Below are 14,159 nucleotides of genomic sequence, written 5' to 3'. Positions count from 1 at the left end.
ATTTCACATGAGATTAATCTACGCTGAAGCTTTTATGGGGATGGCTGCTGGGATTTTGTGACACATTTGAAACTCTAGAAGACCTATAAAACTGTCGAGCTACTTTAGAAGAATCTGAAATCTTATGCAATTGAAGTCTGACAAACTCAAAGCGACATAATGGCATGGCAACCTCCCTGAACATTCTATGATTTTTATCCGGGGGTAATGGGGGCATAAAAGGAGGCGAGTGGTCCTATAAGCTCTCATCCAGTTCCCCCTGAAACACTCTCTTTAATGTGGTTTCAACTGTGCACAATTCAATGCAATTTAAGCAGCACATTATGCCAAATTCCTGCATTGTTTTTCAACTGGAACTGCGTCAAACTAATAGAATCAAGATGCTGTAATTGTTTGAATGCTTCCTTTTGGATGTTGAAAAACAGGGAGCAGAGTTATGTTGCTCAAATCCAAGTGTAATTTAATAATCACAATTACAGAAAGATGCAGATAATTTATGAAATGCAATAAAGGAAATAACTCTTCTCTAAAGAGAAAACCTCATGCTTGCAGCTTTTGCAGAAAAGTTAATACTTCCTGCCACAGAAGATGTAATCCCCCTTTTTGTAATGCTGCACAAACAGGCATACTTTCACTGAAGCTTGTAAAGTGCAACGTCACCGACCCTTGTATAAAAGTTTGGCTCTCTAAAAGTTTGCACATCCCTCAGGATTTAGTCATTTCTGTATGCATGTGTGTTTTTTTTTCTGTGCTAAATGAGTCACTTAGTGTCCCTGCCAGGGTACATTCTGTCATTCTGATCACAGGCTCCAGAGGCCTCTGCCCACAGTCATTAGATGTTCCACATCTTTACATGCCGCATGTACTCTGGTCTCAAACTCTGTGTTTGTGTGTTTGTGGCGCACTTTGGAGCTTATCACAATTTAACTACATCAACTCACAGAAAGGTCATTGTTATTCTTTGGCTAGAAATTTTGACTTTTAAAATATGTTTTCTTACTAAAATGATTCAATTTGGAAGCATAGTGACATCAGTGCATGCATTAAAGATGACATGTGTGTCCAGGCAAGATTGTGGGCGGTTTTCGGGTCAGATGAGCCACATTGCAGATCGAGAGCTTTATCCTTGTTGAGTTCTTGGCATTAACATTCACAAACTGTCAGAGAATCAGAGCCTCAGAGCCTCAGTGGAAACTAAACAACAATCCAAGCCTAGAACAAAAACCTCAAACTTTAATCACTGTTCCGTTTGAGATTAAATTATATATTTGTGGTTGGAAACTATTCCTGACCCAATGATAGACAACATTGAAAAACACAGCAAAATAAACAAAATCCTCAGGACTTTAAGTCTTCCGAAAAAACAAGAACTTTTATGTGTGATTTTATTAAAATTGAGATTAGCGTAAGAGCCTCAATAACATCAAATAAAGAAGTTACTTAAATCTACTTGGAAGTTTACATGTTAGCTAGTTTATCTTTACGTTAGCTACATTTTACTTTCTAAAGTAAAGATTTAAAGGGCCTTGAGAGATTGAGGAAGACTGTGAATAACCCAGCTATAAAAGCTGCACAAATCTAGTTGGGAGCTAAAATGCTAGCATCTAGTATCGTTCTGTACATCAGTTAGCTTTTTTTTTTACTTCTTAAGCTTCTCTACGTTAGCTAGATTCTACATCTAGCATTAACACAATGAAAATGTGAACACATGTAGACACTGATTTAATATGATATTTATGATAGTTCTTGATATTAACAGTCATGAGCTAAAGAGCCTTAATAACAGAAAATAAAGAAGCTACCTAAATCTAGTTGGGAGTTTACACGTTAGCTAATATTTATTCTTACGTTAGCTCTTTGCCTTTCCGTGTAAATATTACATTAAAATGGACTTAAGAGATTGAGGAAGACTAAATAACTGCAACTACAGAAGCTACACAAACCTAGATGGGAGCTAACAAGCTAGCATGTAGTATTCTGTACGTTAGCTACCTTCTTGAGTTGCCCTACATTAGCTAGATTCTACATCTAACGTGTACATAACACAATTTAAATGTGATCACACATCCACCCTGATTTAATATGATTTTTAAAGACAAATGGTGGTTGGTGTAGTCAGAGCATTATGAAAGATCAATAATTTTATTCACATTGAGTTATTGACATTAGCAGTCATGAATTGCCAGAGAATAAGAGCCTCATTGGAAGCTAAACAAAAATCCAAGCCAATAACAAAAACCTTGAAATTTAATTACTGTTCTGTTTTAGTTTAAATTGTTTATTTGTGGTTGGAAATGATTCCAATTCAATGGTGCGTAAAAAACACAGCAAAATGAGCAAAAACATGTTGGATATGAAAAATGTCACTGCCAAAAATTGTCTTTTTTTGGTCTATATTTAGAGAAGCGTCTACCAAAAATCCCACTGTTGTTTAAATCTGCATACGTTTGCTAATTGCCGCAGAAAATGCCACAAAAACATCACATATACAAGGTTTTCACAGAGTTCAAATGTCCCCAAGCTGTCACAGTGATGTCAAAGAAACTAATTAGCAGTGTTGAAAAGACAGAAGCGCCCGTATGCTGCAGTTTCTCTGTAGAGCAGAGCTAAGGCGTTCAGATTAGCATGTCTCACATTAGCAGCGAGATGTAATCCAGGTGGCAAATTGTGTCTGTTGGCAACGCTTCCCCAGAAAAATCACACAAATGCTGCTTTGGAGGGCAAGTCGAGGATATTTAGAAAGTTCTTTCCAGCCTTGTTTGGCTCTTGGGAGGAAAGGCAATGACTCTCCACGATGTCATAAATAAAACACCTGTCAACATGCATGTGTGTGTATAAGGTATAAGAGAGCGCAAGTGTGTATAAACAAGTGTGCAATCTCTTGGTGGCTTGGCAACTCTCACTGCAGACTTACCCTTCATTGCTCCCGTGCTATCGCTCTGCCGCAGCAAGAGAACACTTTACAAGGTGCTGAACGGGCCACTAGGAAATGACCACAATGAGGAATTACACATTATGTAAGGACCTGCAGTATCATAATTGGACATGAACAACTTTTATAGCCAGCTCAGACTGTAAAGCTTCCAACTGGAAGGATAGTCAAACTCTATGGAGATTTAGATTGGATCTGGATGCTATATCTCCTCTAAAGACCCTCATGGCAGATCGACAATGAATGTAATCAACAGCGTCAACTGCACTTTCCCAAACAGCTTCCAGCTAAATGAAATATTTTTTCTTGAGTGTAATTGTCATGAGTGGGTTTTGAGCCAAGAAGAAGTTTGAACCCATAGCCACCAAACTTAATATACTTTTTATATGAAGTTAAGAAAGAAACTGGCCTGTGACAATTACCATATGTAGCCACTAATTCTTGGCCCATGCCCAAAAACATTATAATGTACTTGTTTCCACAGTCCATCTTGGACATAAATAAATAAATACAATAAATGGACATTATGTTTTAGTGACCACACTGTGTTTCGTTTTGGGACTCAAGGATAACCTTAGAGTCTAATGACAACTGAAAAAGGGACTCTAATTGGGATCTTACATGTAGGCATCTTGTAGTTTTTGATGTGTAAATAACATTAAAATTGACTTGAGATTAGCCTAAGAGCCTCAATAACAGCAAACACAGAAGCTAGTTGAATCTAGTTGGGAATTTACATGTTAGCTAGCTAGTATCCATCCATACGTTAACTACTTTCTACCTTCATAAGTCTAAACATAACATTAAAATGTCCTTGTAATTAGATGAAGAGTCTCAATTACCACAAGTACAGAAGCCACACAAATCTAGTTGGGAGCTAACATGCTAGCATCTAGTATCTTTCTGTATGTTAGTTAGCTTTTTTACCTTCTTAAACTTCTCTATGTTAGCTAGAGTCTACATCTAAAGCTAGCAGTCGGTTTCTTCCTTTAAAGTGTAAATATAACATTAATACGGCCTGGTCAGAGGACGCAGAGTCTCAATAACTACAAAAGCTACACAAATGTTGGGAGCCAACATGCTAGCATGTAGTATCTTTCTGTACTTTAACTTTACCCTAATCCCTATTGAAAGTTGATGAAAGTGAGATTCTATACCCTTATCAATCATTTTACGTCAACACTGACAACTGTAAAATTACGCAAGGGTCATTTTCATATCTATAAAGTGAAACACAATTAATTGTATTGTAGGAATTGTAGTGCATACATTTGGAACTGGTGGAAAATAGGCTACATATGGTGCACTTCAGAGGGGCTGATTCCAGACACAGCCCTTGTGTCTGATTCTTCAGAATATTGCTGAGTGTCATGTCTGCTCTCCAACAGCCACATGGCTTCCTGCTTATTTCACTTGTCAGTCAGCACTCAAGCCAGCAGGAGGCAAAGTGCCTGAATATGCCCCATCTTCCTCAAGTGTCTGCCTCAGACAGGAGGGCCGGCTGATGGATGGAAATGATATCCTGTCCCTCGGTCGACATGATGTGGAGCCTATAAACATATATCCCTGCATGTCCTTCACCTCTAGAATCAGTCCATCCATCTTGTTGTTTATCTCATACTCTCTTTGAATTGCTCCTCAGGTGAACGCTTCCCGTCAGGAGGGCAAGCTCATGGAGGAGTGTGATCTCCTGATTGACATTATTCAGCAGAGGAGGCAGATCATTGGCAGCAAGATCAAGGAGGGGAAGGTGAGTGGAGCACTCAGAGGGGCGAGGAGCATGAAAGGAGATGCCATTTATTTTTCTTCCCAGGCTTCACTCCACAACCTCTCACTTTTCCCTACCTTCTGAAAGATGGTGCTACCCATGGAACTACAAAACACATACACAATCCAAAGGTTTGGATTGCTACAGTTGATTGGCTTGTAATGTCCCCATTTTGTGTCCATTGCAATACTTTGTTCCAGCCATCTGACCTGACCCTAACATGGTGAACAGACGGCATACTGCTCAGCTTCCTGAATTGCAAGCCCTTTGACACACTCTGAACAGACGGCGAAAACAGCCAGACTGTGCCAGAAGTAGATGCTCGAGCATATGGGAGGGCACGCTACATGAACTCTAAACCCGAATGATTCTTTTATAAAGCTGCGTCTAATGAGACCTGGAACCTACGACAGATTTTTTTATAACCCTGTAATGTAGGCTTTTAGAGAAGTTACAGAGATATGTATTTCTAGGCCAACTGATTTCTACGAATTGCTTTTTGCTTGAGTGCTAGATCATGATGGGTAAAAACTAAAAAAGCTCTTGTCTGATACAAGTTTCTGCTGTTAGTCTGCTTTACGTGCTTACATTTTAACGTCATTACTTTGCAAATTTTAAAGCGATTCCGACAGAGATTACATTGTTTAGGGTTCTTTACAAGCCGAAGTGCTGATGAAATATCTTTTTGACCTCAATCCAGCCGCTGACCTCAATCTGTCTCTTAAAATCTCTGCTCGTACTGTGGGGAGAGGGGATGAGACTGAGGGGCAAAAGGGGGAAAATTAAATCCCAGATTTCCTAGCGATAGAATCATTGCGATGCCTAGAAAATGTAGTTTTAGAACAAACGTGGGACAAGCTTAACTCATGTTGTTCAACCACTGGTCTTTGTGTGGAGCTTAGTTGTACAATTGCTACAAAAAGTTTGATATATTTAGTCTACAGCACAAACCTTGAAGCCTCTGATCTCTTTTTTATCTTCATGGATACAAAAGAACCAAGAATTCCAGCCTGTAGTCTCCATACCTTGGAGCCATTGGAAACCCACATCCACAATAGCCCTATGTAGTAGGGTCTTATGTACATAACAGAGAGTATCAAAGAAGAAAAATAAACGTGTTTCAATCCAAATTCGAAATATTGTTATATAAGATTCCGTAAATCCAGTCACAAGAAAAGTCACACGGCAGCTATTCTGCTGCTTGCATCCAGCGGTAGCGTCGTCTCAAGGCCAGGTATTGGCAGCCGAGGGTGATTGGCGATGGCTATGGGCGTTCATTATGGACCGCTGTTTTTTTTTTCCATTGCAGGAGTTATGTTCAAGCAGTTGATGCATTTTCAGCATGTGTTGAGGCATAGGAGAGAGTTTAGCTATGTAATAACACAGCACTAGCTAACGGTACGGGAACATCACTTAGCACTGGATTTAGAGCTTTGAGAACATATTGGGACATCTTAGCTAACATTGCATGTGAATGATGTACATACCAGTTAATTAATATATAAATAAGAAAACATGTAAAAATAGATAACCATGTGAAACAGCCAACCCCTAATTTGACCTTTTCATGAATGAATAACTTCAAAATGTTAACATCTGTCCCCTTACGCTAATAAAACCCTGTTATTTCTGGTTAGCTTCTTGTTGTCAGCCCTGATAAACTTCTCATTCCTAACAGTCTGCAACATCTTAACCCAAATTAGGGCACTCTTGATTTGATCACTTGCCATTCTTTCCAGGCACAAAGGCTGCGGAAGCTCGCCCAGCAGATCACCAACTGCAAGCAGTGCATAGAGAGGTCGTCGGCGCTTATCACACAGGCCGACCAGACACTGAAAGAAACGGATCATGCTCGCTTCCTGCAGACTGCCAAGAGCATCAACGAGAGGTCAGACAGCCCTCACTGGGCCACACATGTTGGAATTATTCACTCCAAGCTTTAGGGAAAGGGCAGAGAGTGCAGACAAAAATGTTTAGACACAATTTGAGAACTTTACTATTCCATTTCCCTGGCAGCAAAGTCAAAGCAGAGAGGGAAATCAGCTCTGATTAACCGTAATCTTATTCCACTCCCTCCTGAAGCTTTCTGGCAAATTGATTTGACAACTGAGAACAAAACCTGTTGTCCAATACGTGCATCCTCAAGATAAACACAGCTGAATGACTGATATTAAAAGAAAACATTATACTTTAATCCTTCAAACTGAAGTGGAGTTTCAATCAGAATCTTATCTATAACAAGAGGGCTGATTTTATTCAGATTTAGCCTTTTTAATTGGGCAACAGTTGAGCGTTTTGTTTACACCTTTTATCTGATATTCTATCAGCTAATACTTCAATTTCTTATTACTTCAACTCTAACTTATTCTGTTTGAAAGATAATTACTTGCAGAAAAACAGTAGAAAAACCTGTTTTACCGTTGTTGATCTAGGGTGTCAATGGCAACTGCATCGACCCAAGTACTGATCCCTGAGATACACCTAACGGACACCTTCGACACTTTCGCCCTGGACTTTGCCAGAGAGAAGAAGTTGCTAGAGAATCTGGATTATCTTACCGGTAAGTCATTTTGTTTAGATGTACATTTATTGATTAAATCATTGAACTTTTCATACCCCCTGTTTTAAATTCAGAGCAGTATTTGTTTGTCAAAATCTGTAGGCAATCCATTTGTCCCAATGTCGTTTGATGTTCTTCAAGGTTACAATCACAAACCCTATGTCCAATTTTGTTGGATCCACGGTCTACTCTTTTAATTCAGTCCCTCGCTGAGCATGAACCAAACATTGCCTTTAATTATGATTCTGTTCCAGCTTTGATTCAGTTATTTTTTTTTTACTCTTTTGAAGTCCACTGTCTTCAATCACTTGAAGGAAGAGGGCCCCAGCCTATTAACTCCAAAATTAATTTCCAACATTAATTTCTGATGTCCCATTTGCGAGGCGCCATCGAAATGTCACTGCATGAATTATGAGCGCGCTGGGGACCAAAACAAGGCATCATTGGGAGTGGATTCGAAGGTCTGTGAAAATGGTTGGCTCGTGTTTATTCTCCGCGATGCATGAGGGCTTCGCTGGAGGGCCTTTTGCACTAAGTGAATCAGTCTGAATCACTCCACTATGTGCAGCCACTCATGACAGAAGGCTCGGGAGAGGGAGAGAATGACAGACACAGAAGGAGATAGGAAGTGGCTTTACAATCAATTTCAGTTCTGACTTTGTATCTTTATTTCATACCTCAGCCACTTTCTACTTTAGGTTCATGGTTTGAATAGAAAATGCTTTCTGTATTTATGTCACTATAGAACAAAAACAACTATATCATAATTAAGTTTATATGACTCAATACATGAGTGTAAGAAACCCAATCTAGCGTCTCAGCTTATATAACAACTCACATTAGTTACTGCTAAAAGGATTGTGTTATTTACTCTTCCCGCTGTGTTAATGTGTTTATCTGAATATTTTATTACTCCAATTCCACATTGCTTTAATGCTCAATCTACCACTCGACTGGAAAGAACATCTTCTATCCTCTGTGTAATGAAGCTTTTACACTCAAATGAACATGTACAAGGTTGAGTGTGTTAGCATTTTGGAATATTATCCAACTACATTCAGTCGGAGTTTGTTGGATGACTTTTTAACTTTCTGCCCTCTGCAGCTCCAAGCGCTCCGTGCATAAGGGAAGAGTTGTGCACGGCTTCCTACGACACCATCGCCGTGCACTGGACGTCTGATGATGAGTTCACAGTGGTGTCCTATGAGCTCCAGTACGCCATCTTCACTGGACAGTCCAACATTGCTAGTAAGTATTTGTTGCAGAAAATGAATGGTAGAATCATTAGGGTTTGGTGTTATGCAACAATCCAAATGCATTTGCCCAAAATCCTTTCTAGTATCCAGCTTAGGAGAGTCATATGGGAATTTGCACTCTAGTCCATATTGAAACGCTTTCCATCCATCCATCTTCTTATGGTTATCCGGGGGCCAGGTCGCGATGTGACCCATGCATCCCTCTCCCCAGCAACGTTTTCCAGCTCCTCCTGGGGTATTCCCAGACCAGACAGGATATATAATCCCTCCAGCGAGCTCTGGGTCTGCCCCAGGGTCTCCTCCCAGTTGGAGGTGGAAAACCTCCAAAGGGAGGCATTCAGGATGCATCCTAATCAGATGCCCAGGCCACCTCAACTGGGTTCTTTTGATGCAAAGGAATAGCAGCTCTACTCGGACCTCCCTCCGGATATCCGAGCTCCTTACCCTATCTCTAAGGCTGATCCCAGGCACCCTTTGGAGGAAACAAATTGTATACCGGGCGGCAGGCCGGTAGACAGCAGACAAAGAGGGGAGCCTTGGTGTGCTGATCTCCGCCAGCGTAGAAAAGCTTTTCAATGCCTTTCAAATCTTTGTTGGAACACCCAAACCAATCTGTGTTTTTTAAGGCCGGGCTCAGACTGTAGGAAGACTTTAAGATGCTAACCAATTTTGAAATCAGGTTGAATCACGCACATACTCTTCCTCTAATCTCAGGCATTGCAAACACTACAAGATCTGGATATAAAAGCGCATCACACGCTACAGGATATTATTAAGATTATTGTGTGTGCCAGAAGGATAAAGCTCCCACTCACTTAAAGATGTAAACAAAACAGAGACTGATGTGGTGCAACAAGTTTGCTGTAGTAATGCTTGGCAGAGAGAAAAGTCGAAGGCTGAACACGTCTGGAGGAGAGAATGTTTGTTGTTCGAGTTTGTTCAGCGAGAACTGGAGATGAGATTTAAACTGTCAACTGTAATATCCGTCCACATTAGTATGCTAGCTAACATTAGCCTCAGGGTGCTAGAATGTTTATCTAAATTGTTGCCTACGCTATCAGGGCTCAGGCTCCCTGTAGACTTGTCTTTCTCTCTGGCTTTTGTTGTCCTGTTCAGGAAGCCTTTATTCAACATGATTTAAATTCTAAATACATGTTTGAAATGATTAGGGCGTACATATCCAGTCTTAAACCTTTCAAACCGATCACCAGAGATCTGATCAGTACAATCATGGCACTCTACTGGTGGCCACTAGCTCCCCTAAGGCAGCAGGGAGTTGTAGTGCTTTCCTAAAGGCTGAGATAGCAATAGAAGGGTAACCTCCTGAAGAAAAGCCTCAAGCCTTTATGCTCCTATCACCGTCACATCAAATGACTTTAGCTTGTGATGGATAGAAGAGGAAAAAGATTTGACGATAGCGCAGCAGAGAATTCACATTGAGTGCACAGAAGTCAGTAAAAGACGGTGACTTCATATGTCTCTACATGCAAGCGTTTAGGTTTTCAGTGGCACCGTAGGAGTGAGACGTCATATTAGCGGAGATGAAAGCTGTAAAATGAATCCCAGGCACGCACTAAGCGACACAGCGTCTTGTAGAACAACAAGAGACGTACAGTACACGCCGACTTACACACAAGACCCAGAAAATCACAGGCACACTCGAGTGAACAACTACAAGGGAGAAAATGGGGTCAGGGCATGTGAAGACGAGCTCCCCTATTCCCTTTCAATCAAACTGCCTTTTCTCCGTCATCTTCTTTCTTCTTCCCGAGGTTACTCCCTTTTGTCATTTCCTTCTTATTACTTTACAATTTAAAAGCCCGTTTAGAATAAACAGCCATTAAACTAATGTGACATTTGCCTCCTCCTGTCTTCCCCCCTGTCTCTTTCCCTTCGCTAAATTGCCGAGATTTTTTCTCACTTCCTGTTTTCACATCCGATAATGTCAGAGGTGTTGCTGTTGGCATCTAAGCCACGTGCCGGAAAATTCCCTGCGGAGCAATTCACATGAATCACTATGCAGGAAGTCTTCTAATGTTAATGTTATAAAAAAAACATCCTTTACTCCTCAGCATGATTGTTCAGTACAGCCGTCTGAGAGGATTTCCTGTGGGAAATGTTAATATGACGGGGACTGATTAAATTTTTCTTTCCTACCTGCACATTTATTTAATGAAGCTTATTGTTTAATGCATATTAAACAGAACTGATAGTGAGTTTGGTTTTAATACAGTCTCAAAGTGTTTTTTATACACATAATTTTTTTCTTTTATACCTTTATCTCACCAGGAAGTCTGATATTCACGTTTCAAAATATGCTAACATGCTATCTTTTAGCTTTGTTATTCATTCTAATACATTAATTAGTTTTTTAAAATAACTTTTATTTATATTATTTAAAAATGTATCGCTGTTTTGCTTGTTTTTTCCTGTTCATTTACAATTTATACACACTGAATTAGCCAGACCATTAATTCCAATTGTTAGCTTTAGCGAGAGTTTAGCTGTTTTTTGCTTCATCATGATTAGATTCAGAAGAGAAATGTACTGAAATACCAAGACAGTAGGTTATCATTCTTGTTTGGTAGGCAAAAGTGATTAGGTTTTTAGCTAGGCTAGCTGTGGCTGTCTCACCAGTTAGCTTTCACTTCACATAGCACTCTTGCTAGCTAGCTGTCTCTCTGTGGCAGAAGGTGCAGTAAGTGCGCAAGCTAATTTGTGGGTTAGCTTTGTTTTGTCTTTACTACAAATTAAACCCACTGTTTTCACAGAAATTATGGGGTATTATTTTTCATACCGTAGCCTAAAACAAACTTTGTTGGGAAAAGCTAGCACTAGCACACACTGCATCTAAGTCAGAAGATCATGACAAGTATTAGCATGCTAAACGGCATTTTTGACTGAATTTGTCTGGTAAAAAAAACAGAATGCAATAAATCCTCTCAGCCCAAATACACAAGCTTCACCTCACCTTGTGCATTTGCACAATCAGCAATCACTAGTATTACCAAAAATATTCAATCTCTTGGTGAATTGAGGGTGCCTGTCATGGCAGCTTGTTTTCACGCCTGGGTGACTAACAAAGAGCAGCGCTCACTTCCTGTGTAAATTCCTCCGGCAAACAAAACCATGACATGCATGGAAGGAAAATGCACACACATATACATTCACATGCCTTAGGAGGTGGTTCTACAGTACTGAAGTGCCACTATATAAAACACACTGAGCTGAGAGCCAATGTGGTGTGAATGGTGTCTGAATGCGCCTTTTCACACCCTCTCACCTGCCTCTGCACTGCCACAGTGGCACACACTACAAATCATTTAGGACGCTATCCTCTCACAGAGCTACACAACACTCCGCTACATGAAACTTTTCAGTAAATAGTTTTTCTCCTGTTCGGGTGTTGTTTTTCTTGAGCTGTAAGTGCCTGTCAATATGTTTTCCACTAATTCCTTTTTCTTCTAAGACATTTTTTAACAACTGAAATGGTTTCTCATTTAACTAACTGACTTTATCTGTGCCTCTTTCCCCCTTATCTCACCCTGCATTCCCTCTCCTCCCAGGTCTGTGTAACTCATTGGAGAGCTGGATGATTGTTCCCAACATCAAGCAGAACCACTACACAGTGCACGGTCTGCAGAGTGGCACCAAGTATATCTTTGTTGTCAAGGCCATTAACCAAGCGGGAAGCAGGAGCAGTGAACCAGGGACTCTGAAGACCAACAGTGAGTACAAGGCGACTGTAAATGAACTCTCCATATAGCGTCGACCTTTACTGAAAAGTAAACACTTACACAGAAGTAGCTTATTAGCTGTATTTTTTTCCTCATGCTTCATTAGATTCTTTCCCCATCGGCAAATATGAAATTCAATTAACTGAAAATAAATGAGCTGTTATGTAACGATTGTTCCCTGTTATAGATCTCAACACACTTTAAAGTTTAATTTGTTTTTCATGTTCGTTCTCCTCTAACAGGCCAGCCGTTCAAGCTGGACCCCAAATCGGCCCACAAGAAGCTGAAGGTGTCCCATGATAACCTGACAGTGGAGCGGGACGAAACCACGTCCAAGAAAGGCCACAGCCAGGAGCGTTTCACCAGCCAGAGCAGCTACGGGGTGGTGGGAAACGTCTACATCGACAGTGGTCGTCACTACTGGGAGGCTCTGATTGGAGGGAGCACATGGTGAGTTTAATCAGCCTGCTCAGTTTCAGTCATAAATAAGAGTTGTTCCAATTGAATTATTGCCTCTGATACAACCTAAAATACCGGATTAGATATCGACGAGTATGCTAGCACTTGAAATGTTTGCAGCTTTAAAACATTAGCCTACATGGTATGCTAGTTTATCTATGCTCCCGCTGGCAACTAGCAGACACTGTAGGCTATGTCAAAAGGGACTTTGAGCCAAGCTACTGCTAACGTTAGCTTAGCTTGTTTCTAAGTGCTGTTGTGGTTTTAAGTTGTTTTCATGTTCAAGTTAAAAGACTGTGGACACAGAACTTCCAAAGAAGCTGTGAGCCTAGCGTCCAAAAACATTAGTTTATATTGTTTTAGATGCTAACTGTTTTCATTTTAACATGTAATAACTGTATTCTACATGCCACCCTCAGGTACGCCGTGGGCATAGCCTACAAATCTGCCCCCAAGCACGAGTGGATCGGCAAGAACTCGGCCTCCTGGGTGCTTTGCCGCTGCAACAACTCCTGGGTGGTCCGCCACAACAGCAAAGAGCTGGCCATCGAGCCTTCGCCCCACCTGCGGCGGGTCGGCGTCCTGTTAGACTACGACGCGGGCTACCTGACCTTCTACGACGCCGTGGGCTCCCAGCACCTGCACACATTTCATGTGTCCTTCGTCCAGCCCGTGTGTCCTGTGTTCAACGTGTGGAACAAGTGTCTGACCATTCTCACTGGTCTACCCATCCCTGACCATCTAGAGGGACTGGATCCCCAAGACTGAATGCTACACACAGTCAGGAATACATCAGCATAAACTGGTCTTAATTATTTTAAAGCTGCACTGGGCAAGATGGTGAAATGATCATTTTTGGATTGAGAAGAGAAGAGCGTCCCATCCTTTTTCAATTATACAACAGTTCTAGCACTTCTGCACCAGAAAACAAGTGAAATATAACAGTAACTGATATGTTTGTTTCCCCCCCAGTGTAATGTTTCTTTGGCTATGGAACAGTTTCAGGGCCAGGAAGTTTTTGTTTGATTTTGTGCTGTTAAGGGAAAGTCGAACTTTTGGTTTAGTGCTAAGTTTAAAAAGAAAAGAAAATGGAGCAGATTTTTTTTTAGATATTGAGAATAAAATGAAAATGTGGAGGATAAAGTCAAAATGAAGAAGAAATGTCAAACTTTTGGTTTACTGCTTGTTATAAAAAAATCAGAGAAGAAAGTTTTTTTCCCCATATTTTACTAGTTGAAGGAAAATGTCAAGGATAAAGTCAAAGCTATGGTTAAGTGCCACGTAAAAAGCCGGAGATATACTTGCTTTTATGCGTTCGCTTGCACATGATGGCCGCCTTGCGTGCCCTGCAACTGTTTGGAGCGTTGGCTGGGCACGTCCTCGAAAATTAACGCTACATGTACGATGCAGTACATGAACAGTAGGGGCAGTGAAGTGGCAGAGAGGG

General features: G+C 40.8%; 1 protein-coding gene across 1 annotated transcript in view; it reads left to right on the top strand.

Annotated features, from left to right (window-relative positions):
- Positions 1-13,801, top strand: part of LOC138603392 (E3 ubiquitin-protein ligase Midline-1-like) — a 48,859-nt gene extending 35,058 nt beyond the window's left edge. The window contains exons 4-10 of the mRNA XM_069675142.1: positions 4,575-4,682; positions 6,440-6,588; positions 7,133-7,260; positions 8,365-8,508; positions 12,083-12,244; positions 12,496-12,703; positions 13,132-13,801. Of these exons, the coding sequence (XP_069531243.1) occupies positions 4,575-4,682; positions 6,440-6,588; positions 7,133-7,260; positions 8,365-8,508; positions 12,083-12,244; positions 12,496-12,703; positions 13,132-13,480 (1,248 nt within the window). The 3' untranslated portion in view covers positions 13,481-13,801. The remainder of the gene's footprint in view (positions 1-4,574; positions 4,683-6,439; positions 6,589-7,132; positions 7,261-8,364; positions 8,509-12,082; positions 12,245-12,495; positions 12,704-13,131) is intronic.
- Positions 13,802-14,159: the final 358 nt, after the last annotated feature.

This window comes from Semicossyphus pulcher, unplaced genomic scaffold, assembly GCF_022749685.1.
Source record: "Semicossyphus pulcher isolate SPU_LCO1_2020_fin unplaced genomic scaffold, fSemPul1.0.p SCAF_24, whole genome shotgun sequence".
NCBI classification, from domain to species: domain Eukaryota; kingdom Metazoa; phylum Chordata; class Actinopteri; order Labriformes; family Labridae; genus Semicossyphus; species Semicossyphus pulcher.
Note: the sequence above shows the minus strand (reverse complement) of the source record. Positions and strands in the feature narration are given on the sequence as shown.